Source organism: Pan paniscus, chromosome 5 (genome assembly GCF_029289425.2).
Source record: "Pan paniscus chromosome 5, NHGRI_mPanPan1-v2.0_pri, whole genome shotgun sequence".
Taxonomy (NCBI): domain Eukaryota; kingdom Metazoa; phylum Chordata; class Mammalia; order Primates; family Hominidae; genus Pan; species Pan paniscus.
The window spans coordinates 56,740,093-56,766,980 of record NC_073254.2 but is presented as its reverse complement, the minus strand read 5'-3'; the positions used below and the strand labels follow the sequence as shown (position 1 = coordinate 56,766,980).

At 48.6% G+C, this 26,888-nt stretch overlaps 1 protein-coding gene across 17 annotated transcripts in view; it reads left to right on the top strand.

Annotated features, from left to right (window-relative positions):
* The window catches only part of TRERF1 (transcriptional regulating factor 1), a 224,166-nt gene that overhangs the window by 181,314 nt on the left and 15,964 nt on the right, over nt 1–26,888 (top strand). For 9 of the 17 annotated variants that reach the window (XM_008958785.4, XM_055113604.2, XM_063604899.1 and 6 more), the window contains 10 exons: nt 1,224–2,915; nt 5,275–5,321; nt 6,218–6,368; nt 7,541–7,852; nt 11,374–11,758; nt 12,897–12,963; nt 13,996–14,135; nt 14,267–14,370; nt 16,171–16,246; nt 24,558–24,646. In XM_008958785.4, coding sequence (XP_008957033.1) covers nt 1,482–2,915; nt 5,275–5,321; nt 6,218–6,368; nt 7,541–7,852; nt 11,374–11,758; nt 12,897–12,963; nt 13,996–14,135; nt 14,267–14,370; nt 16,171–16,246; nt 24,558–24,646 — 2,805 coding nt within the window. In that variant the 5' untranslated portion in view covers nt 1,224–1,481. The remainder of the gene's footprint in view (nt 1–1,223; nt 2,916–5,274; nt 5,322–6,217; nt 6,369–7,540; nt 7,853–11,373; nt 11,759–12,896; nt 12,964–13,995; nt 14,136–14,266; nt 14,371–16,170; nt 16,247–24,557; nt 24,647–26,888) is intronic. The other 8 variants (XM_063604901.1, XM_008958789.5, XM_034962097.3 and 5 more) reach the window with 2 other exon arrangements.

Sequence of the window (26,888 nt, the reverse complement as noted above, 5' to 3'; positions counted from 1 at the left end):
AAGCGCCTGCCACCACGCCCAGCTAATTTTTGTATTTTTGATAGAGACAGGCGGATCATGAGGTCAGGAGATCGAGACCATCCTGGCTAACACGGTGAAACCCTGTCTCTACTAAAAATACAAAATTAGCTGGGCGTGGCGGCGGGCACCTGTAGTCCCAGCTACTCGGGAGGCTGAGGTAGGAGAATCGCTTGAACCTAGGAGGCGAAGGTTGCAGTGAGCCAAGATCGCATCATTGCCCTCCAGCCTGGGCAACAGAGCGAGACTCCATCTCAAAAAAAAAAAAGAAAGAAAGAAAAGAGATGAGGTCTTGCTGTGTTGCCCAGGCTAGTCTTGAACTCCTTAGCTCAAGTAATCCTCACCTCAGTCTCCTGATAGGTGGGGGTACAGGTGCGTGCCATCACACCCTGCTTCTCTTATTTTTACCTTTTGATTACATGCATCTTTTTCCCCTTTGTAATTATTTATGCGACTCATCACCTTTTCTAACTACATGCTTGAGAGCAGGCCTGTGTCTTAGTCATTTCTCCACATTGTGCCTTACAGTTAATAGGTGTCTAATAAATATGTGTTGAACAGATAAATTGATTAATGCATATCTTAAACTTCTTTATATTTCCCACAGGTCCTAGAATAGTGTTGGGCTTTCAATAGCAGGGTCTCAGAAGAATGGATGAATTAATCAATGAACAAAACAATGAATTAACAAATCAATGAACTACTGAGCCATTGAACAATGGCTTGAAAGTAAGAGAGTTTGCATCTCATGTGAGAGTTAAGATCTGCAGACTCAGTGAAAAGGGTGTGGAGTGCATGACACTGGCTATTTCTAATCGAGTCTCCTGTTTCATATATATATATATATATATACACACAGAGAGAGGGAGAGGTGCGGTTTTATGCTGTCACCTACGCTGCAGTGCAGTGGTGCAGTCATAACTCAGTGCAGCCTTAAACTTCTGGTCCCAAGTGATCCTCCTTCCTCAGCCTCCTGAGCAGCTGGGACTACAGGCGCATGCCACCACACCCAGCTAATTTAAAAACATTTTTGAGACGGGATCTCCCTATGTTACCCAGGCTGGTCTCAAATGAACTTCATGTCTCAGCCTCCCAGGTAACTGGGATTATATATTTATTTTTATCACTGGTCATGGTGGATATCAATTGCTCATCACAAAACATCCAAATAAATCCTTTCCTGTCTTTTGCATCTTGCCTTGCAGGTGTGAGCGACGTCTCCTCACCACAGTGCTGTGTGGTCTGTACCTCAGCCAGGGAGAGGATGTGAAACCCCCCGCCCTGCACATGAGTGGTACAGGCCAACAGGAACACCTGGCTCCAGCCACGTTCACAGACATGTCAGCCGTGGAGTAGTGCCGACACTTTTCTCTCAGCTTCTCAGGGTTTCAGTCCTTTTGGGTTTGTTTTATTTACCTTTTTTATGGTTTTGTGGCTGGACGTTCACAACCAAGGCAGACAGCATGGGTGACCAGCAACTGTACAAGACCAACCATGTGGCCCATGGTAGTGAGAACCTTTTCTACCAACAGCCACCACTTGGCGTCCACAGCGGGCTGAACCACAACTATGGGAATGCAGTAACAGGGGGCGGAATGGATGCCCCTCAGGCCTCGCCAATCTCCCCCCACTTCCCTCAAGATACACGGGATGGTCTGGGCTTGCCTGTTGGCTCCAAAAACCTTGGCCAAATGGATACCTCGAGGCAGGGAGGGTGGGGAAGTCATGCAGGGCCTGGAAACCATGTCCAGCTACGTGGAAACCTGGCCAACTCAAACATGATGTGGGGGGCACCAGCCCAGGCTGAGCCCACTGATGGCTACCAATACACCTACTCCCAGGCCAGCGAGATCCGGACCCAGAAGCTTACCAGCGGTGTCTTACACAAGCTGGACTCTTTCACCCAGGTGTTTGCCAACCAAAACCTGCGAATTCAGGTCAACAATATGGCCCAGGTGCTGCACACTCAGTCAGCAGTGATGGATGGAGCCCCTGACAGTGCTCTCCGCCAGCTGCTGTCTCAGAAGCCCATGGAGCCCCCAGCACCGGCTATCCCTTCCCGCTACCAGCAGGTGCCCCAGCAGCCTCACCCTGGTTTCACTGGTGGGCTGTCCAAACCAGCTCTTCAGGTCGGGCAGCACCCTACCCAAGGGCACCTGTATTATGACTACCAGCAGCCTCTGGCTCAGGTGCCAGTGCAGGGAGGACAGCCACTGCAGGCCCCACAGATGCTGTCACAGCACATGCAACAGATGCAGCAGCACCAGTATTACCCACCGCAGCAACAGCAGCAAGCCGGGCAACAGCGTATCTCCATGCAAGAAATACAGACGCAGCCGCAACAAATTCGCCCATCACAGCCGCAGCCGCCGCCGCAGCAGCAGCCGCAGCAGCTACAGCTGCAGCAGCGGCAGGGTTCAATGCAGATACCTCAGTATTATCAGCCCCAACCCATGATGCAGCACTTGCAAGAGCAGCAGCAGCAACAGATGCACCTGCAGCCCCCTTCTTATCACAGGGACCCTCACCAGTATACCCCAGAGCAGGCACACACTGTCCAGCTGATTCCCCTGGGCTCCATGTCCCAGTACTACTACCAGGAGCCCCAGCAGCCCTACAGCCACCCCCTCTACCAGCAGAGCCACCTGTCCCAGCACCAGCAGCGTGAGGACAGTCAGCTGAAGACCTACTCTAGTGACAGACAGGCCCAGGCCATGCTGAGCTCCCATGGGGACCTGGGGCCTCCTGACGCAGGAATGGGAGACCCAGCGAGCTCAGATCTGACCCGGGTCAGCAGCACCCTCCCCCATCGCCCCCTCCTATCCCCCAGTGGGATCCACCTCAACAACATGGGGCCTCAGCATCAGCAGCTGTCTCCCAGTGCCATGTGGCCCCAGGTATTCGCCCAGTGGAAGTTTCTCTCAATACCCAGTGTGCTACAGGGTCAGGGCTGAGTCTGCAGTGCTCAATCCTCTCTCCAAGCCCCCTCAACCCTTTTGTTCTTTACTAATTCCACAAACATTAACCTACATGTGTCATGCACTGTCTGTGCCAAGCACTTGGAATACAAAATCAATCTCTATTAAGTCCTTTGGCCATGGAGCTTATAATCTACTAAGGAGATGGCCAGAGTACCACATCATGCCCTAAATGATTCACGTAATGGTCAAGACCTTGAGTCACGTGCCAGGGGACCACACAGTGTTGGTGTCTCAGTTCCCTTGGATCTGTGTGCTCTGGATATGCTCTGTGACATTGGTCCCCCTTTGGGAGGGAGACCACATTATGACAGCATTTCTCAAAGTATATTGCTCAGAACAGCCATTCCACAGTGTTTAATGGATATTGCTGGGGAAACAGTGGGTTCTCTGGATAAATACACTAGGGTTTTTGTTTTTATTTTTGTTTTTGTTTTTTTTGAGATGGAGTCTCACCCTGTAGCCCAGGCTGGAGTGCAATGGCGCCATCTCGGCTCACTGCAACCTCCCCCACCTCCTGGGTTCAAGTGATTCTCCTGCCTCAGTCTCCTAAGTAGCTGGAATTACAGGCACACACCACCACACCCAGCTAAGTTTTTGTATTTTTAGTAGAGACAAGGTTTCACCATGTTGGTCAGGCTGGTCTCAAACTCCGACCTCATGATGCGCCTGCCTCACCTTCCCAAAGTGCTGGGATTACAGGTGTGAGCCACTGTGCCTGGCCCCTTTTTTCTTTTTTTAGACAGGGTCTTGCTCTGTCACCCAGGCTGGAATGCAGTGATGCAGTCATAGCTCACTGCATCCTTGAACTCCTGGGCTCAAACGATCCTCCCACTTCACCCTCCCACATAGCTAGAACTACAGGTGCATGCCACCATGCCTGAGCACTTTCTTTGGTTTGGTTTTGTTTTGTAGAGACAGGTCTCCCTATGTTGCCCAGGCTACTCTTGAACTCCTGGCCTCAGGCGATCCTCCTGCTTTAGCCTCCCAAAGTGAAACAGGGTGCTGTACTGCAGGACTTTTTGTGACCTTTAATATGGTAGTATGCATTGTGAGTCTCCCAGATACCATGTGTGATTGTGGAGATGAAAACCTTAGCTGCCCACATGATCCAGGCTGGGAAAGTAAATAAGCAAAACTGTCTGGTATGAGACATTAGGGAGTGGTGGTGACTGTGAACTAGAGAACAGATGCCCCATCCCATAGCATTCTCATTAAGGGTTTTTAAAAAACAGTCTAGCCAAACAAACATGTCTGCAGGCCGGTTCAGCTTGTGCACCATGATTAACCCTTGATTAGTTCCCAAAAATATTTGACCAGAAAACAGCCTACTATGTGCTGGGCACTTTTCATGCCTTGGCTTATTCCAAGGCATACAGTCACATGACAGCAGTGTCTGAGGAGGAGGTGACCCCAAATGGGAACTGGTTGGGTAGAAAGAAAGTTCTGATGGAGGTTGAAGGCCAGAGATGAAGTTCCCCTTGAGTTTGTTTTGTCTGGGGTTCAGAACCAGTGGTAACTGAGAGCCTTTGTAAATATAAGAATGAGATGATTTGGCTAAGGCTTTTTAAGAAGAATTCCAGGGCCAGGTATGGTGGTTCACACCTATAATCCAAGCGCTTTGGAAGGCCAAGACAGGAGGATCACTTGAGCCCAGGAGTTCGAGACCAGCCTAAGCAACATAGCGAGACCTTGCCTCTACAAAAAATCAAAAATTTAGCTGGGTGTTGTGGCGCACACCTGTAGTCCCAGCTACTTGGGAGGCTGAGGCAGGAGGATTGCTTAAGTCCAGGTGGTGGAGGCTGCAGTGAGCCATGATCATGCTACTGCACTACAGCCTGGGTGACAGAGCAAGACCCTGTCTCAAAATAATAATAATAATAATAATAATTCCATCAGGGGGTCTCCTGGCATAATGCTGCATCTCCCACCTCTTTCTTCTGTGTCCCTTATGGGAATGGAGTCTGTCTGTGCACAGAGTGGGTGCCCTGGGAGAACAGGAAAAAACACGGTGGGGGAGTTGCATCCTGGTGGGCTTGTTGTGGCTGGCAGCAGCTCCAGGAGTGGGGTGGTGGTCCCAAGTCAAGGAGCAATTCAGGGACAGAAGTCAATTGCAGAAGAGTGAGGGAGTGAGTGGACATGAATGGGGTCAGCATGAGGCAGACAGCAGAAAGAGTCCTGGAAGAGTACCTGGTGTTCCCACTGCTCGAGGACTTCTCCCTTCAGAACATGTTTTTTTCTCTTCTTTTTTTCGGTGTCCTGTTTGGCTTAAAATTAGATGCACCTACCTGATGGGAGAGCCCAGCCAGGGTCCCCTGAGTCAAGGTAGGATGAGTGGAACCTTGTTGGTATTTTGGGAGACGGGGAGGATTTTCTGGGGTGTCTCTCATGATTCATTTCTAAATTCCAAGTCATTCCTCAAAGAAGTGTGTAGAAATAATAATAGCAGCTGTTGTGTTTGAGTGCATACTATGGGCTAAGCACTAGGCATTATGTATAGTAAAGTAACCTATGAGGGTGGGTGTGATTACAATGTGCCTATACTCAGTAAGCACTCAATAATTGTTAGCTATTATGATTGTTACTTTACAGATGAGAAAACTGAGGCTCAAAGAGCTTAAGGTTACATATCAAGTAACAATGCTGGGATTGACTGCAAAGCCCATGTTCTGTCCACTGTGCATTCATTCAGTATTTATTGAGTGCCTACTGTGTGCCAAGCATAGAGCTAGGTTTTGAGAATGCAGCAGTGAACAGTACAGACTTGCTTCCTCATCCCATGGGCATGGTCAATAAAGATTTAGCCAAACCTGATAAACTGCTGAAGCGTGCAGTACGGCGGCTGCCCCAGGAACTTGCACAAATGTCTCTAAGTGGGGAGGCTTTTGGAGGAGCTGGGCTCAGGCTGACCCTGGAAGGGTAATAAGCTATCGTTCCCAAGTCAAAATCCATTGCCTGAAGCCTTGGTGTGAAGAAGGACATTTTGTTCAATTCTTGCATGACTTTGAGAAGGCCTTTTCCCACTCTGGAGCCTCAGTTTTTCATCTATAAATTGAACTTTGTTCTCTAAAGGGCACTGGGGTGATACAAGTGGTGCCATGGACAATGGGATCATTGGATGAATGAAATGGGTTTGTGGTGGGTATGAGGTCTTGTGGCAAGTCACTGTTTCCCCTTCCTCAACGTATGTGTCCTCTCCATTTGGCTCTTCCCTTGAGCAGTGGCCAACCCAAAGGAGCGTTTGGGGAGCAGTTTGATGCCAAGAACAAGCTGACATGCTCCATCTGCCTGAAGGAGTTCAAGAACCTGCCTGCCCTGAATGGCCACATGCGGTCCCACGGGGGAATGAGGGCCTCCCCCAACCTCAAACAGGTTAGCAGGAGCCAGTTCTCGGTCCTTTCTAGGTCGTGTGCTGCTTGCTTTGCTTTGCTGCCGTCAGACAGAGAGTGATGTGAGCCCCATGCAGGACCTGGCGAGGCACAGTCCTCCCTTGACAGGAATGCTTAGGCTTTGGCGCTGGGAGCCAGCCAGGTCAAGCAGCCCCACTTCCCCAGCTTTATGATGAGCAAGGGTCAAAATCAGAGGCGCTAGAAAGCCTTTTAGGGCATCCCAGCCTCTCTCTCTGCCTCCTGGAGAAGACAGCAAAGGAAAACATGTAAATGCAATATTATTTTTAAACTTCTGCTGCTTGACACACCCAAGACCAGGCCCACTGGGGCCTTCCAGATTAGTGGTCAATTGCCAGAGAAAGCTAATATAATCATCAGGCTCTCAGCCAGAATTTTCTATTTACTGATGCAGTGGTGTTCAGCTCAACATCCAAAGATCCTTAAATACCCTCTGGATTATCCAGGTAGGATATCCAGATAGTAAACTATCCACAAATTTTAGAGTTAGATTAAAATCAAAAAATTTTCTCAGAATTATTTTAATATTATTACTCTTAATTTAAATCTATGGGATTAAATCTCTGTTGAACAGAATTTTTGATTACCCAGATCACTCCATCTCCTGGCCATGCCAGATTATGTTTTTTAAAAAAGCTTTTGTCTTTACTTGTTAAAAGTACATGTTTTGTATCTCCAGTGTGGTTTCCTGACCTGAATAAAATTTAGGATGGAATGCCTATTTCCATTTGACAAATGAGTAAACTAAGGCCCATAGAATTAAAAACTCCTACACAAGATCGTACCTTCTTTTGGACTGATTACAAGTCCATGTCCCTTTCTTTAAAAGCATGACAACCACACAATTTTAAAAAAATAGTTTAATATACAAGTAATGCACAATTTTTAAAAAATAGTTTAATATACAAGTAATGCATGGTCAAGAATTTTTAACTGTAAAAAATGGAGTCCAGCCTCTTCCACCATCAGCTGGCATCACTCCAGCCAAGGGACTCAGGATTGCAGGAAGGAAATCGCCCTGCAGCGGTTCTCTATCACCCATACCTGATGTCCTGGAACCTTTCGGGAAAAGCAAAGTGCATCCCCCTTGTGAGAGCTGCTCTCAGCCCAGGATCAAAGCCTTTATTGTCTGTGTAGGAGGAAGGAGAGAAGGTCCTGCCGCCTCAGCCCCAGCCACCACTGCCGCCTCCGCCTCCGCCGCCACCACAGCTACCACAGCTCCCTCCCGAGGCAGAAAGCCTCACGCCTATGGTCATGCCCGTGTCTGTCCCTGTCAAGCTTCTCCCGCCCAAGCCCAGCTCTCAGGGGTTCACCAACAGCACCGTTGCCGCCCCCTCCGCCAGAGACAAGCCAGCCAGCTCGATGTCGGACGACGAGATGCCTGTGCTCGTGAGGATGACCCTCTCTCCCCCACACTCACCCCAAGGGGCTGCCCCCCGCACGCCTGCTGTGAGTTGCTGCTCTGCCCCACCTGCCTGGGTGGGGACATCCCTTTGCTTTCTTGGAGATGGGGCGGCCCTTCCAGAGTCACTGACCTGAGCTTGGATACGGCTTGGTCTCTCAGGGCTGAACCCGTGGCCACATTGGGAACCCTACCCTTGTTCACACTGCCTGCTCCCCATTAAATGCCAAACTAATGGCCTAGGTTAGATTCTGAGAGACCCGAAAGTGTTCCCAGGTTTAAACAGAGATGATCATTCAGCTGGGAATCACTGAGACAATCGTAGCCATTATTGAAATATGGAAGTACCATATCCCAGAAAGTAAGCAGCTGTTGCCCCAGGCCCTGGCCCCTTCCCCAGGATCTCCAGACCTCCCAAATCCACAACCAAAGAGGTAACCACTGGCGCAGCAGGCTTCCAGGCAATAGCCCTGGCATCCATTCTGACAAGCAGCCTTACCAGTTGCTTAATATTTTTGTCTGCTTAAATACCCTGGAGAACCTAATTCGTTAAAGTTCCCAAAGTAGTTCCACTGAGAGCCACCCACCCCTAATCTCAGGAAAGCAAAGAGATTTGTTTTTCTCACTCACTGTTCTCCTTTCTCCAATTTTAAGTGCTTCACTCAAACAGCTTAATTTGCCTCTGGGAAGGGTTTCCCTCTGTGTGTCTCTCTCTCTCTCTCTCTCTCTCTCTCTCTCTCTCTCTCTCTGTCTCTCTCTCTCTCTCTCTCTCTCTCTCCCTCTCTCTCTCTCTCTCTCCCTCTCTCTCCCTCTCTCTCTCTCTCTCTCTCTCTCTCCCTCTCTCTCTCTGCCCCTAGGGAATTTGTGACCTGTGTGGTTGGCAATATCAGACCTACCCCCTCCCCACAAAGTGGCATGTTGGGTCATATTTGTCCTTAGGAATAGGTAGCTGCTGAGAATCCAGGAGGCATAAGGGTGGGCTGGGCCAGGATAGAGGGAGAGAAGATAATGAATACAACTAGAAAAGTACAGAAAAAAACCTTTATGGTTATCTGTCTAATATCAAGTCCTCAAAAGAAGAGAAACTGATGGAGAACTTGGAGGAAGATTCTCATAAGCCGTCAGGACTTGGGGGTCAGCAACAGGCAGAGAGATGAAATGACACATCCAAGCTCCCTCTTTGCCCAGGGAAGTTCGTGCTTTGGCAGGAGAAACAGTGTTTCCTTGGGGAAATAGTTCCCTTGGGGAACTCTCAATTAAGAGTTCATAGTCACATGGGGGTCAGAGTCCCAGGCACACACCCACCACCCCTTCAAGATGGTAAGAGAAAGACAGGGGCAGACAAGAAATTGATGCTTTAAGTGTGACTGGATGAGAATACACCTGGGTAGCCAAAGTCATTATGGACTGGGGAGGGGCAAGGGAGTTTGCTCAGGAGATCACCATTAGAGTTCTGAGCAGGATTTTGAAGGAAGGGATGAACTTGGCTTAATGGAAGGGTGAGAGAGACCTCGTTGCTGGGGGCGGTAGGCTGAAGTGGAAGCATGTAGGTGGGACTGAATACATGGGAACAAGGCCCTGGCACTTAATGTAAAGAAATTAAAACATCCAGGAAGGAGCCCCGAGTGCCCATCTCAGTTTGGCTCCTAGCCAGCTGGGATGAAGACAGCTGAGACCTGCCCCCCACTCACAGCCTCAGTTTCCTCCCCTGACCTTGATAGGGTTGGACTCATCAGTGGTTCTCATCCTTCTCTGTGGGCAGCTTTTTAAAGTTTTCAGTGCTTGGCCTCACCCCCAAAGTGTCCAAATAGCTTGGTGGGGTGGAACACTGTAAGTGCTTCCTCTCAAGTGACAACCATATATGACATCCTGGGTGGCTTCTCTTGCCCAGTGGCTCAGAGCCTTGCCTGGAGGATCAGAAAATCCAGGTTTAGAGCTGGAGTAACAGGACAAGAAGCTGGAGGAGAGGGAGCCCAAAAGGGACCTCTGGCCCTGTGATCAGAGGTCTGGATTGCAGTGCCGCGTTGAGATCATATAAGGTCTGCATGTTCTTGGATGATCTTATCTGTTACCCGGGAACAGAGTGTATCTTCAGGGCTGCTCCCCTTGGGGGGGGGCACAGGCCTCCTTCCCCCATTCTCCTCTGCCCCTCTCTGGCCTCAGCCTCAGGCGCTGAGGAGCCCTCTGGTGGAGAAAAGAGGCGGTTGAGCGCGCTGGCCTAAGGAGGGTCCCCTGGGGGTGAGGCGCGGGGGTAGGGGAGGGGTGGGGGCGGGGGTAGTTAGGAACCTCACTCTGGAGCCGGGAGCCTGGGACCCTCTGCCCCCTCCTCCTTTCCCCACTCTCTGCCTCCCTAGACTCCTCTCCTAGAGGCCAGGATGGCACCACGGAAGGCAGAGAAGCTGAGGGAGAAACAGAAGGGGGCAGAGCCTGAAGCTCTGGAGGGAGAGGAGCCCAGAGCAGAGGAGCCCATGGGGCAGGTCACATGGCCTGGAGGCAGATGGTCACATGACTGTAGCCAGCCCTTCCCATCACCCCCTGCTGCTTCCTACCCAGGCGCCACCCTGGGCTCAGGAGTCTCCAGGACCTGCAGCTGTGACTGGCCCCTGGCCTGCAGGGCCTGAGAGGGCACCCCAGACTGCCCAGAACCTTCCCTCAGGTATCCCCGTGGCCCCTCCCAACCACACTGCCTCTGCAGCCACACCCAGCTCTCGACTTTTCTGGGCTGATGCTACCACACAACCCGAGTCTGTTTCTGTTTGGCTTTGGCATGCCCTGCTCATCTGTTTACGTGCCTATGTTTACTTATTAGTATATATGTATCCATGTGGCAGATCCTCCTTCCAGACTATGCTTGGTTCCGCTGCCATTAAAATAAACTAACTCTCCTGACAGGAAGCCAACCTCAGAGAAGAGTTTGCTACAAATAAGCTACGAGTTCTGGGAGCAATAGTGAGGGGTGGTGACGGGGGAGGTTAACCAGATCCGTTTTTAGGTGAGCACATGGAAGGGCCCTTAGAGGTCATCGAAGGCTCTCTCCCCTGCTGAAAGTGACCCAGGAGAGCCCGGTGTGGGTCGCTGGCCTTAGGAACCTTGGCTAGGCTTGAACCCCCACTTCCTGCCTCACAGGTCTCGGTCCCATGCTTCCCTGAAGAGATTATTCTGTCCCCTTCTCAGAACATGTGGTATCTGTTCCTGATGTCCGTCCCTGGGGAGCAGTGGGGGAATTAAAGAGCCCACTCAGCTGGATTCCACTCAAACAGATGGGAATGTAGTGATAAGCAATAAAGAATTTGAATTTATTACTTCTTGCCCACCCACTATTCCTACCACCCCCAGCTCTTTCAGAAATTAGGGATTTCTTCCAAAACCTTAGTTTTCTCCCTAGTCTAGCAACCAGAACTCGCTTTGCCTAAAATGGATGTGGTCAGAATGTGGGGGCGTTGGGGGTGGGGGGGTCAAGCAGAAGGGCTCTCTGCTTAGACAGTAGAAGGCCCCCTTCCCTGAACCTGTGGAAATGGCCTGCGGGGGAAGCTGAAGTATTCGAATCAGATCGTTGTTCCGGTTTTAGGAAATCCCCAGGAAGCATCAGCCGAGTGTGCCCAAAGCCGAGGAGCCCCTCAAGACCGTGCAGGAGAAGAAAAAGTTCCGGCACCGGCCGGAACCTCTCTTCATCCCGCCGCCGCCCTCCTACAACCCGAACCCCGCCGCCTCCTACTCGGGCGCCACCCTGTACCAGAGCCAGCTGCGCTCCCCGCGCGTCCTCGGGGACCACCTGCTCCTGGACCCCACCCACGAGCTGCCCCCTTACACGCCCCCACCCATGCTGAGCCCGGTGCGCCAGGGCTCGGGGCTCTTCAGCAATGTCCTCATCTCCGGCCACGGCCCTGGCGCCCACCCGCAGCTGCCCCTGACGCCCCTGACGCCCACACCGCGGGTGCTGCTGTGTCGCTCCAGTGAGTCACCCCTTTAGCGTCCTCCTGGGCTCTGGGTGCTGGGTAAAGTCCTGGGACATCTCGTTTTCTTTAGCTTTCTCATTTATCCCACAGACTTTTGCGGAGTATTGGCTGTATGTAGCACACGCTGCTGGGTGTTAAGAAAGACTTGGAATACATAGCCCTTATCCTCAAGGGAATCGCAGTCTAATTGGGAGACAGATGCATAAAGTGATCACTACAGTCTCTGGGATAAGGAAACAGTTGAAATGTTCACCCACTTTTTAAGACTGCCAGCAATGATCGTGCAAGAGAGAAAAAATGAGACCGGGCGCGGTGGCTCACACCTGTAATCCCAGCGTTTTCGGAGGTCGAGGCGGGTGGATCACTTGAGGCCGGGAGTTGGACACCAGCCTGGCCAACATGGTGAAACCCCGTCTCTACTAAAAATACAAAAATTAGCCGGGCATGGTGGCACGCACCTGTAATCCCAGCTACTCGGGAAGCTGAGGCAGGAGAATCGCTTAAACCTGGGAGGCAGAGGTTGCAGTGAGCCAAGATCGTGCCACTGCACTCTAGCCTGGGGGATGAGAGCGAAACTCCGTCTCAAAAAAAAAAAATAGCGGGATGTGGTAGCAGGCACCTGTAGTTCCAGCTACTCAGGAGACTGAGGCAGGAGAATCTCTTGAACCCGGGAAGCGGAGGCTGCAGTGAGCCGACATCGCGCCACGGCACTCCCGCCTGGGCGAAGGAGCGAGACTCCGTCTCAAAAAAAAGAAAATGTACTCAGTAGATGTACAAATAAGATTAGGTATTACATGCAAGATCAAGCCTTGACATGTTAGCATGCTTTATAAAAATCAAGCATAGAGAGGCTAGGATCTCTTTCTGGAGCAAGAATAATTGCATAGAAATCATACCGCTTAGCAGACCATTGTGGGACAGCTGGCTTCTCCTCACCCTGTGTGAGAAATGGGTAACCCTAAGTTATTTTGCACCATACTCCACCCAGCTCCCTGGAAACTGTCAAGGATAACTCTGGCAGGAGCTGGGTAGGAGAGGAGCTCTATTATGGCTGGTTAGGTAACTGCTCATTTGCTTTAGTCTTTTTCAACATTCCTTCCCTGTTGACTAGTGACCTCTGATTTTTGTGTTTTAGACAGCATCGATGGCAGCAACGTGACGGTCACCCCAGGGCCTGGAGAGCAGACTGTAGATGTTGAACCGTAAGGAAAAGTCAATTACTCTTTAGAACAGAAGCCTCAGCTTCTTGAGAAGTATAGTTAATACTTTTGTAGTCAGAGGATTACACTGAGAGAGCAGTTGTAGAAATTGTAGGATCGTGGTTATTTCTTGAGTACTGTTGTTTCCCTGCACAATGGTTGCCAGTATTTCAAGGCCTTTGCCAAAGACTAAATACATGGTCAAAGCATGAAGCCCTGTATTCAGAGAGCCTAGCGTCCCTGCGTCTGGCTCCACAGGCAGTGCTTTCTCATCCCCAGTGACACAGGCATCTCCCTCCGGGTGGCTCATTCTTTAAGAGGCTCCTTCTGAATGTCTTCACTTCCCCCCTCCCCAATTCTTGACCAGTCCTCCAAATGGGCTTGTTAAGTACTTTAATTTTGCATAGGCAGTGGGTGGTATTAGGAGAGGCAAAGGTGGTTATTTTCATGGATAGGCACAGAAAAGAGGCCAGGTGGTAGAGTGGTGAGTAGATTGAGTCAGGAATCAAAAAACCTAAGTTCCAACACCATTTTGTAATTTGATCTTGATCCAGTTAACCTTTATAGGGTTTAGTTGACTTGTCAAATGGGAGTAATTATTCCAGCCTTGCTTACATCACAGATCTCTGTGAGGTTCAGATGGGATAATATCTGTGAAAGTGATCTGAAAGAGATAAAAAAAAGAATGCTTTGTATTTGTCCCCTTTTTTGTGTTGTTAAATGGCACCATTGGCCATGCTCTGGGAAACTGTTATGTTGGAAATAATCACCCTCCCTCTCCCAGTTACAGGGAGCTGTAAAAGCCCCAGGCCGACTGCCCCCTTGCTCCTAAAATATTTCTCCCTAATCTTAAAGCTGTTCCTTATCCCAGTGAAAAGGCCACGTGTGGAATCTTAGGGTCACACTGTGAGGAAATGCCCCTGCATTCTTGCAGAAAGAACTAGTTTCCTTCTTTTTCAAGTTCCTGACAGTTGCCCTTGGCCTGAGCCATCAAATTGAAGACCACATTGTTGTTTTTCTTCTTGTCATTTAAAGACGCATCAACATTGGCTTGAGATTCCAAGCAGAAATCCCTGAACTCCAAGATATCTCTGCCCTGGCCCAGGACACACACAAGGCCACACTGGTATGGAAGCCCTGGCCAGAACTAGAAAACCATGACCTCCAGCAAAGAGGTATTGGCATATGGGAAGAGCTGGGTGGGAAAGGTTTGATTCTCTCACTGAGATCACTGGCTCTGGGATTGGTGTGTTTTCCATTACACTCAGCTCTCTCTGATGCATTGGCTTCTCCTTATTCCCAACAGTGGAGAATCTTCTGAATTTGTGCTGTTCCAGTGCATTGCCAGGTGGAGGGACCAATTCTGAATTTGCTTTGCACTCTCTGTTTGAGGCCAAAGGTGATGTGATGGTAAGGAACCATGAAAAAGAGGCTTTACAAATTCCTGAAGAGTATTTTCCCAAGTTTCAATATTGTCTCATGTACCATACAACCAATTTGTAATGACCAATCGGCGCATGATGACCAATCAGCACGCCTCCCTATTCCTTCTCTCGGTGAGTAGGTCAGGATGTTAAAGTCTGTAGAAAAAAATCTCCAATTGGATTTCTGTTTCCACATCTGTTCCTAAAGTTAGAACTGTGGGTACATCTGTCCTAGGACATTAGAATTTCTTTTCCACATCTTGCATTTCACATCAGAAAACTGAGTCTCCAGTGATGGAGGTAGAAGGCTTTACTGAAGCAGAAGTTGGTCTAAAATAGCCTATCATACTCTGCTGATTCTTCTTCCCTACTATGGAAATCAGCCAAAGTTTGATGTTTATAGAACTCTTTTCTCCTCTAACCAAAATAAAGTGTTTACTGTTCACCAACTGGTTCCATTCTTCCACTTTTAACACAGTTCTGCAGATGTTCCCAAACCCATGCCTTGGTGCTATCTTCCCAAAATCAGAGCTAACAGTTGACCTGCTCAACCTGGACTTCCTTTTTTTTTTTTTTTTTTTTAAGATGGAGTCTCACTCTATCGCCCAGGCTGGAGTGCAGTGGCATGATCTCGGCTCACCGCAACCTCTGCCTCCTGGGTTCAAGCGATTCTCCCTCCTCAGCCTTCCTAGTAGCTGGAATTACTGGTGCATGCCACCATGCCTGGCTAGTTTTTGTATTTTCAGTAGAGATGGGGTTTCATCATGTTGGCCAGGCTGGTCTCGAACTCCTGACCTCAGGTGATCCTCCCACCTTGGCCTCCCAAAGTGCTGGGATTACAGGCATGGGCCACCGCACCCAGCCTCATCCTGGACTTCTGACCAGATCACTCAATCACTAACCTCTGTTTCCCCTTTATATAAATACATGGTAGTATATCTAGCTTCCTGCATTTTGATTTTATGAAAATGTGAAAATAAATGTCCCAATACTATGATACCCTTCAAGTATTTCCTAGAATGCTGGAGAACTGTCCTTAACCCTTTGAGATCAGTGTGGCAGTGTAGCACTTCTCAAACTTTTAATGTGCGTGCACATCACCTGGGGAATCTTGTTAAAAATGCAGATTCTGATTCAGAGGCTTGGGAGTAGGGCCCAGGTTCTGCCTTTTTGACCGGCTCCCAGGTGAGGGACGTACTCCTGTTCTATGGACCACACTTAGAGTAGCAAGATTCTAGGCCCTGCTCTGCCCTGAAACTATCTGCTGTTCAACTCTGCCTGCGGCATCTTTTAAAAAGCCACCAAGGCTGATTTGAAACAGTTTATTTAGCTAGGCTCTCTGGAAGGATGGTGTGTATGGTACAGTTATTACTGATGCAGCTGTTTCTATTCAGCTGTAATGAAACACGATTTTTCTATAAAACAGTTACAGATCACCCACTCATTTCCTAGGAATCTTTGCCCAGAGACTCAGCCTCCAGTCAGAGGAGGCACCACTCATCTCTGGGGCGGGTGGGATTTTACCAAGGAAGAGTCAGGTCTTTCTGTTTTCCTGTGACATGAACAACTGGCTTCAGGCATGGATGGAGAGGGTGTTAGAAGGAGAGTCTTATTTGCTGAACAGACATGAAACCCTAGTTAGGGGAGTCTCCCTCTGGGTTTCCTTCCAGTGCCCCCGCCCCTGACCTCCACAGTGCTAACCGCTTTTCCCCTTTGGGTAGATGATCTCCATAGGACACACAGACCAGTTACTGACTCTTGCCTTTTCTCTCCTTTGGGTCTGCAGGTTGCTCTGGAAATGCTGCTACTGCGGAAGCCTGTCAGGTTAAAATGTCATCCTTTAGCAAATTACCACTATGCCGGTAGGTTGCCAGGAGCCCTGTGTCCTGTTGCCTCCTGACGACGGGCTGCTTGCATGTTCGGTTGTGTCACTTTCTAGCAATGGATAACACCGGTTCTGTCCTAATCACCACTTGTGATCTCAAGGCCTCCTAGGGCAGAGCTATGTCTGTTGCTTTGGCTCTGTTGGCATTTGTCTGTTGGCATAAGCTCCTGCCCCTTGTGAGTGTGCCAAGACCTGGGTGACAGTGGACAGTGCCTGCACGTGTGGCAAGGAGACGAGTGCATGAGACCAGAGAGAGCCACAGAAGGTACAATCAGCAGCCCCCTGGTTTTGGAATCAGTAGCCATGGGTTTAGATTCTACCGCACCCCTTGGCCAAGTCCCATGGTCTTCTGCAGCCTTGGTTTTCTCACCTGTAAAATGAGACTTGTATTCCATCCCTCGTAGTGTTTTTGTGAGATTAGAGATGGTATATGTAGCCCAATGCCTGGCACATCCTAGTAGCATTTATTACTCATGTATCCAACAATTATTTTTTGAACACTTACTGTGTATTAGGGACTTGCTAAACACTGAGATGCATCAGTGACTATGACAGACATGGGCAGAGTCCTACGTCGTGCAGCTCAGAGGCTCTGAGGAGGAGGCAGTTATTAAATAATGGATCACACTGACAGGAAAGTCTTCATACACGCAGGGTTTTGTATGTGAATTAATGACAATACCACAATAAGAGGGAAGTAGAAGACACCTATGAGATTTAAATGGACTGAGAATTGTGAAAAGTGAAGGAAATAGGTCGGAGAGCCTAAGAAGTGACCAGTGACACTGAGGTCAACATTTTCATTTCCATGCACTAACTGTGCCTTCTGAGGGTCTCCACAAACCTAAGTTGGTTCTTTATTTTGGAGGGGGCTGAATTTTCAGTGCCTCTTGATTTTTAATCACTTGAGGGTTTCTTTGGTGCTCTGGGCAGACCCTCCCTAGGCAGGTGCCAAATATGTGGGCTTGGGGACCTAGCTATACGTTTTCCAATCTTTAGTCCGGGCAGCCCAGTGAAGGCTTCTTTACAAATATTGGCTTGCTTTCTCCACCAACATTTGCCTCACCTACTGTGCTCCTCCTCTTTCATGAACGAGCCTTCCTGCCTGTCATCACAAGGCAGACCTCAAAGCCCCTCTTCCAAGCACAGTAAGCCCAAGATGTCTGCCTGTAGGTCACTCCTGGAACTAGGCCAATACAGAGTGGACGCATGGAATAAGAAATTCATCACTTCTCCGGTGGCCTAAAGGAGCCAGCTTCTTAATATTTTCTCCATCATTTCCTGCTTGGTGTCTGTCCCAAGTGTGGGTAAAAAGATGTAGGAGTTCTCCCTAATCTGCCATGGAAACAGCTCAGTCTTCTCTCTTAATTTCCAGCATCATCTGCTGCTCATTGAACCCTGAGAGGCTGTCCAGCCTCCTGGAGGCTGTCTCAAGCTTCTTTGCATGATGGTGGGACAGTGGGTTGGCTAAAAGGAGGTTCCTAACCATGTGCTGTGAGAAACTGCTGCCCTCAGCCCTCAGAGTGGCTGGGGTCGCCAGAGCCTCTGGGCTGGTTAGCTCTAGCTGTGAGCAGCTTCATCTGGGATACAGCTCTCCTCTGGTTCTTCCAAGTGTACCAAACAAGTATCATTTTATGTGTATCATGACATTAAAAAGGTCAGAAAGCTATGTACTAGGAGCGCCACACACCCCAGTCAAAACAAAATAAAAACATTAAAATATTACCAAAAACTTTGAAACAAGAGGGCCCTAAACTCTGCAACAATTAATTGATCTCTTGAGGTTAGGGGTTTCTAGCTAATCCCTTGCCTGTCCCCTGTCCCCTTCCCCAGCAGGCAGACCAGGAAGGACTCTGCTGTTTTCTGGAATCATTTCAATCCTTGGAGGCAAAAGAGATAGAGCTAAGCTGTGAAGGGTTGATATCTCCAAGAGAAACGTACTCACCTATGTTTGCCAGTCACTTGCCTTCTCCAGGAAGTGATGATAGACTGGGACCCAGAGAATCTTCTAGAAGTTTGAGCAAAAAGGGCAGAGGTCACTGGTCTCTAAAGTCTGACCCAAAACCATCTCCTTAACAGTTTCCTTCTAAGCCACAGGGGAGGCAGCAGAATCTTCCCCATCACATGCCCCAGCCACCACCTCCTTCTCCCACTGCTGAACCGCCTCATTTGCTTCCCAAGTGTCAGTGAATCCCATCTCCATGGCCCCATTCTGCTTTGGCCTTTGTGCTGAGCCCTGTCGTGTTGCTCCCCAGTAGTGACTGCCTGTTGGCTTAATTGCCACCTTGCTGGGACCCTATCTTCTGGATCTCCTTTGGCTCCTGACTCTGTGGCTGTGGCCAGTGTCACCATCCTGAGTCCCAGCCCCGAATTTGCTCTCCAGGCTCCTAGTTATCTGGAGAGGGAGTTCAGGTCTCCCAAGCCTGCCTGAGCCTGTCCATGTCAGGGAGGGAGGCTGTAAGTTTGGGGAGAAAGACAAAGACACAGGCCTACGAAAATCACTTCCTTACTTTACTCATTATCTTCCCTTTCCCACCCACTCCAAGCCGTTCATTAAGAAAAGGAAAAAGTGACCAGTGCTGGGACCCAGGAGAGATGTGCTATGGGGGAAGGGCCGACGTGGTGGGCAACTTGCCCAGATCTAACGGCTGCTTGCCAAGGCCACATGAACCCTGTACAGGATCCACAGAGGAAAGTGCTGTTGCAGTGGCTTCTGGCGCTCAACCCCCACCACGATGCACAGTCCAGCCCTCTGTTGCTCTCAGCACCTTCCCACCCATGTGTGGTTAGCAGTTGTGTGCAGTGGTTCCCAATTAGCACTTGGGTTGGGAAGGGCCAAGCATGGGGGAGTCAGGGTGGAGAGGAAGCCTGGTTGTGATTAGATGGATTGCAGCATGCTTGATTTTTTTCATTGAACTGGTCATTCCTGCAGAGGGGTGTTAGAACTGACCTGGCTTCTTGGCAAGTGTTCAGCAGAGACTGCTTATTGGCCCTGAGCACACCCCAAACACCTGCTTAGTCCTGAAACCCTGACCTGAGTTGTGGAGATGGAGGAGACCTGGAGGAAATACTCATTCCATTGGAGAGGCCTTGTCTCTTCTGCCTTGGAAGCTGCCCCAGTTAGATGAGGAGACAGAATTACGTACTCAAGAGAGTAATTTGCAAGAAGCACAGCTGTGATTTCATTTTCCAGGCATCCTTAGCCTATGTCTCTAGACAGTGGTCCCCTCAAGGGCAGTACTGAGTTAATACTCTTTTACCTTGCCTAACACGGCACTGGTTTAAATTAAAAAAAAAAAAAATTGCCTAGTGGACAAGCTCAAATTCTGGATTCAGATTGAGGCTTCCCCCCTTTTATCCACAGAGAAAACTCTGGTGTAATAGCCTGCTTCACCTTGCACCCCCCAAAAAATTACTCAACCTTCACCCACTATTGAAAACCCTGTGTGGAAATGAAAATTTGGTATAAAACAGTCCTCCTTTTTCTGCAGTGAACACGTCTGTCTTGTGTAACTTCAAAACATCATCAATGGGTCCAGGAACGGTGGCTCATGCCTGTAATCCCAGCACTTTGGGAGGCCAAGGCGGGCAGATCGCTTAAGCTCAGGAGTTCGACACCAGCCTGGCAAACATGGTGAAACCCCATCTGTACTAAAAATACAAAAATTAGCCAGGCATAGTGGTGCATGCCTGTAATCCCAGCTACTTGGGTGGATGAGCAAGAGAGTTGCCTGAACCCAAGAGGCGTAGGCTATAGTGAGCTGAGATCACGCCACTGCACTCCAACCTGGGCGACAGAGTGAGACCCTGTCTCAAAAAAAAAAAAAAAAAAAAAAAAAAAAAGCAAAAGAAAAGAAAAAAATTATAATAGAAGTTTTAAGAAAGACAGAAAGGCCCTCTAAAAGATACTGTGTCCAAACTTTCTCTCACCCCTCCATGTCTCTTTTTAATTGCCTGGGCTCACTGTCGATTGCTCCCAAATTAGCCACAGTCCAGAGCCTGTTTCCCAGCAACCGAAGGTCAAAACAGTTTTCCTCTGGATACTGTTCCAGCACCGGTTTCATCCAGTTAATTAGGTTCTTTGTAATTAGCCTTAATCATCTTGTTAGGGGCCCCTGCTGGTAATAGCCCAATAGCCAGGAATTCCCAGGTAGAACAAATGAGTGTGGGGGGACTCTCAACCCACGAACCCTGTGTGCATGCTGAGTGGGCAGCAGGGATCCTAGAGAGAAGGGAGGGTGTGGGGGGTAGTTGAAGGATAGGGGAGGATTTGAGGCAACACCCTGCCTCGGTTTTGTATTTTATCCTGGACTTTGTCCAAGATGCAGGATCCAAGAAGGGCCGGCTTAGAGAACCTTGTCTAAGAACGAGGAACGTGTCCCTGTCAGACTCCAGGAAAGAGAGACATCTGAGCCTTTCGTTAACTTCGGATTACAGAGGGATTTTGGAGGCAGGAAGGAGAAGACTATGGATATAATAAGCAGCCAGCAGTGAGACTGTGGATAAGAAATACACAGAACAAGAAACAGGTGGTCTTGGATGCCACTGTCCACATATCAGCAGGGGCGGCATACGTCTCATAGCCCTGGGCTGATTTGGAATCTGCTCTCCAAGTGGCCAGTGAAGGTTCAAAACATGTATCGAACACTTAGGACCAAACCTGTCAGTCACAGGGTAACTGCCACCATCCCCATGTCATGTGGGGAAACTGCGACTCAGAGAAGTTAAGTAGGCTTGCCCGGGATCACAGAAGGAGTAAGTGGCAGAACCAGGTTCACAACCTAAGGTGACTAAAATCACCCTTTTTATCACAGTTTGGTGATATTATTTGCAGAAAACACATTCATATGTTATTTATCTGTCCAAGGCTTTAGCCTGGGAATTCAATCCAAGAGCCCAGGGATGGACTCTCAGCCTCGGTGGGCAATCTTGTGATCAGGAAGCCACCTCTAGTGTGAGAATGGATTTGTTGCCCGGCCAAGGCTCTGTCCCTCAATTTGTGGACACCCTGTTGAGCAGACACTAACACATGCACACACAGAGCACTATCATTTGCACCAAAGCACAAAGCCTAGGACTGTGCAGAAGAGCCACCTCTTACTGTCTTAAGACTGTGCTCCCTGACCCAGCCCTGTATCCCTTGGAATGGGAGAGTGACATAGAGGGGCAGGGAGAACATGCAGCCCACTCCATCTCAGGATGAGTTGTACAGAATGCACACTCCGGAATCAGGAAGCCACCAAATCCTATGACAGAGCAGCAGTCTTAAAAACCACCAGGAGTCAGCAGGGAGAAGGTCTCCTTCCCCCACGAGGTTTGGGGATCCCTCCTAACAGATGGGCCAGGAAGTTATATCACCTATGGAGTTGCATCTGGCAAGCAATTTGGAAACATGAAGGGACATGCTTCTCAGAAATCGACAGGCCTGGGAACTGAACACTGCTTTTGGGGCCAGAAATCAGGTAATGAGCCTGGCGGGTAGAAAAAAGTATATCCACTGCAGAGACTGGCTGAGAAGGCTGGATGGCCCTGTTAGTGTCTTGTCATGTCTCAGAGCTGCACTCTAACTTAGGAAACTAATGGTCTGGTTGAGGTTGGAAAGAATTATCATTGATCTAGTTGAGGGTTTCATCAGCAAAATGTCCCCTGATTCCCCATCGGAGATGCAGCTGAGGGCCACACGGATTCTGGACCTGCAGCAGGGCAGCAGAGCAACCTCTGTGTAAGCTTGCGTGAGTCAGCTGGTATGACAGACCGCCATTGTGGTCTTCCTTCCATCATTATCTTTCTGACTCCTCTTACCCGTTTGCTGTTTTGGTGGATACCTAAAAGGAACCATGACGGTTGTTTGGTTGTTGAACTGAATTGTTGGTGATTCCTTTCTGTGTCCCTCTTTCTACCTCTGTTCCTGGGTAAGGGGACCCCAAGGCTTTGAATGTTGGACAGAATTTGAAGAATGGTGATGGAAGTGATATAGAGCCTCAAATCCCACCAACGCCCTGTGCTCACATGCACTCCGGCAAGGATTCTCCAAACCCCCAGCCCCCCTGAGGCTCCGTGTTACTGTGGTCTGCACGGTCAGAGCTGTCCAGCCCTCTGGAACCCATGGAAGATGACTCCCTTCTGCCGAGGATTCATGGGAAAGCTGCTTTCCTTCTAGAAGTAAAGAGATAAGTTTGCAGCTGGGCACAGTGGCACACGTCTGTAATCCCAGCACTTTGGGAAGCTGAGGCAAGCGGATCACTTCAGGTCAGGAGCTCAAGACCAGCCTGGCCAACTTGGTGAATCCCCATCTCTGCTAAAAATACAAAAATTAGCCAGGTGTGGTGGCACGCACCTGTAATCTCATCTACTCAGGAGGCTGAGGCAAGAGAATCACTTGAACCCAAGAGGCAGAGGTTGCAGTGAGCCGAGATCTCGCCACTGCACTCCAGCCTGGGTGACAGAGCAAGACTCCATCTCCAAAAAAAAAAAAAAAAAAGATGAGTTTGCAAACCAAATAAATTGGGTGGTGGCCCTGCCTTTGTAGATGTCCGACCCTGCCCAGCTGTGGAGAGCATATTCTGAGTCTGGAGCCAAAGCTCCTGGCTTGAGGACCCATCAAAGAGCTGCACAAGGAAGTTGTTTATTTCAGAAATGTGAGTTTATGTCACTGAGCCATATATTTTCCTAAGGACCCTAGGCTCCCCACCTGTGGTCTAAGGAGGCCCCTGCCTGCCCAGAGCATTTTTGCCTGATTCACTTATTTTGGCCAAACCCTACAAAGAAAGAGGCAATTAGGGTTTCCTGTACTGCAGTCCCATCAGTTGACCATAGCAAAATGGAAACCTTGGACTCGCCCGGAATGGGAGGAAAGATATTATGATTTGGGGTACTAGTGTACCCCACTAATGAAGTATAGTGAGGTAGGGTACTAGTGTACCCCACTAATGAAGTCAAGAGAAGTGTAGTGAGGTCAAAGCTTTGGCCGAATACCATCCAAAGAATCAGAGATGTGGAGAATTCAGCAGGCCAGAAGAACAAGACTGAGTTTTCTCTGAACCAGCCACAGTGGTGGAAGCTTCCCTAGAGCCTCCAGAAATAGGAGTCCTCTTAGAAGTAGGCCTTATTTCTTGCCCCAAACAAGCCAGTACAATTTTATATTATTATCTGCATATCCTGCTTTCTTTCATGGAGGAAAAAGACATAAATATCAGGTTTAGCCAGTAAGGAAGATGCACAAGCCCAGCAGTGAAGCCTCTCCCTCTTCGGTCGGCAAATCTGTCAAGAACTGGCTCCACTCACCTCTCCAGCCTCATCTGCTTCTGCTGGAACCTTATACTTGAACCAGATTAGATTACTAGTCGTTCTTTGAAAACCTCCATTTCCTCATTTGTCAAATGGGCTCATCATCCTAACAATCTTACAGGATTGTTAGTAGAACCTAATGATGAATAACTGAAGTACTTAGAACCTGCCACTTAGTAAGCACTTAGAAATGTTAAGCTATTTTTCCTAGCACAGCATCTTGCTTGTAATATACACCTAATAAATATCTGTTGAATGAACAACTGAAGTGCATGACTTCACTCTTGCCTCTGACTTTGCACATCCTGCTTCCTCTCACCAGAATACTCTTCCATCTCCTTATTGTCTGACTTGCTTCTATGTGACCTTTAAAACTCAACTCATGTTTTCTCTAGCTGGAAGCCCTCCTGGCTGCCCTGGCCCTAACCTGAGTGTGGTGTTTCTCCTTTGTGCCCCATTGGCACCTCGCCTTTACCTGAATAATTACAATTACCACCTTGAACGTCATGGCCTACTTGTTTGTCTCCCCAGTAGACTGTGAGCATCTTGAGGGTGGAGGGTGAATCCAGCCACACCCTGAAGGGTACTTGCTACATGAATGCTTGCACTTGTGAATATGATAATTACGTTAAAACTGTACCTAAAATTTGTTGAATGCTCACTGTTTCCCAGCGATGATGCTGGACACTTTTTGTGCATTATCTTCTTTAACCTTCACAAAAATCCTAATCAGTGGAGGCAATTATAGTTATTCCCATTTGTAGGTAACAAAACAGGCTTAGGATAAGTAACTTGCCAAGGTCAAGGCCACAGCTGGGACTTGAACCCAGGTGTCAGAGCTCCTAACCATTATATCACACTATCTTTTTGTTCAAATGGGAGTTTGATATGTATTATATCACTTGCTCTGTAGTTGTATTTTGTAACTTAACTAAATGAACCAGCAACTAAAAGCAGGGGGAACTGTGAGCTGTTCTTATGATGTTTGTGTTTTGTTGTAGGTTCGGACAAGTGGACCTCCCTAGAAAGAAAACTGTTTAACAAAGCACTAGCCACTTACAGCAAAGACTTTATTTTTGTACAGAAGATGGTAAGCATGATTTTTCCCATTGCCCCCTTGAAATTAAATTTGGGAAATTGTACACAAAAATATTTAGAAAGATTTGGATACTGGTTTAAGATACTTACAAAAAGGATGTCTTCCACACTCGCTGGTGAGGATGGTAGTGGATATAGGGGTGGTATGGCCCCAGTGTTAGGACTGTGGCAGGGAGAGGACAGGGGAAAGAAGGCGTAGATTATCTGGACACTGCAGTGGCACGGGGTTATTTTCTATCTTAATAAAAATGTGTAATTCATAATTCTGTCAGAATAACTAGAACGCAGGTTCCTGGTCCACAATTAACATAATTTATTTTATTTTTATTTTTTATTTTTTCCAAGACAGTTTCACTCTCTCACCCAGGCTGGAGTGCAGTGGTGTGATCTTGACTCACTGCAGCCTCCACCTCCCGGGTTCAAGCGATTCTCTTGCCTCAGTCGCTAGAGTAACTGGGATTACAGGCACGCACCACCACGCCCGGCTAATTTTTGTGTTTTTAGTAGAGGCGGGGCTTTACCATGTTGGCCAGGCTGGTCTTGAACTCATAACCTCAAGTGATCCACCTCCCTCAGCCTCCCAAAGCACTGGGATTACCGGCGTGAGCCGGCATGCCTGGCCGTACATAATTTACGTATATTTAACAGATCTACCACATTTCTGACAGAATTTTCTGGGGAGAGGAGAATATGTGGCCTCCCTCTACCCAGTAGCACAGTTTCTGGTGCTGAACTCCTATTTTTAATGACAGTAATAATAAAAATACCTTGCATATACAGCATTCGAAAGCAAAATAAAACTTTCACATAGATGAAATAGCACTTTATACAACAGATAAACTTATTGACTTTATTGGCTGAGAGATGGTTTAGTGTAAAAAATTAAAATCATTCAAAGAGTGTTTCAACAAACTGATGAATGATGGAGCCATATTGTGTTAAAGCCATTTAAGGCTGTTCAGGTACACAGAGAACAGGGCCGCAGTTGATAGCACCCACTGGCCCCTGGCTGAGACAGATGGTCCTCGGAGGTGTCCTAGGGTGGCATGTCTCCTGTTGTCAGTCTAGGGCCTTGCCTGGGCAAGTGTGAGAAGCAGGAGGACTTTGTCTCTGACTTGCCTCCGCCTCTCCTCCGCCTCCATCTCTGCATTTGCTCCTGCCTTGCCCTTGGCGGCTGCCATGCCTTTGCTGCCCTGTGTGCCCAGCAGCTCTCATGCTTCATCTTTCTAGAGTCACCCTCCCCTCCAGGACTGGCCTGGCATAGACCTCAATCCTTTAGGCCCCACACTTGCGACTGATGATGGATTCGTGTATTGAGCTTACCAGGCAACCTGGGTTTAACCCAGGGCTCTCTGGGACGGGCACTGTCCTCACTCCCTCAGGTGATTCTAGTGTGGAAATTCCAGGTGTCAGGGGGATGAGAAGGGGGCAACTTTGAGGAGACAGGACTGGGTGCCCCTCTCATCTCACCATGTAGGTGGCCTTGTTCCCACCCTCAAGGGTAAGGCCAGCCTTTAATCTGCCTCCAGCAAACCCACGTTATTACACCTCACCTGATCATACAGCATATGAACTAAACAAAGGAATGTTTCTGCCTTAAGATGCATAGACCTTTGCCTGTTTGGGGTTGAATAGGGCAAGGCCCATTTCCTGCAAAACCTAAGCTCTGTCATCATAACTTTTGCCTTATATTCCTATTCCATTACTAAGGAACATTTCTCATAAGCATATTTTGAAGGTCAAGTTAGAGACATTCAAGCATATTAAATGAAAAAGCAGCTGCTTTATGGGTTAAAAAAATGAGTAAGTCTGTAAGGACTGATCTGAAAAAATTTCCAAGCTATACTGAGAAAAAAACCAAGTTGCAAAGCAGTATTTATAGTGTGCTCCCTTTTGTGAGGAAAGATGGTAGGGGAGGGAATATATTTTTGTGTGTGCTGGTACATGCATTAGAAAATTCTGGAGGCCAGGCACAGTGGCTCACACCTGTAATCCCAGCACTTTGGGAGGCCAAGGCAGGCGGATCACCTGAGGTCGGGAGTTCGAGACCAGACTGACCAACATGTAGAAACCACGTCTCTACTAAAAATACAAAATTAACTGGGCGTGGTGGTGCATGCCTGTAATCCCAGCTACTCAGGAGGCTGAGGCAGGAGAATCGCTTGAACCCAGGAGGTGGAGGTTGTGGTGAGCCGAGATCGTGCCATTGCACTCCAGCCTGGGCAACGAGAGTG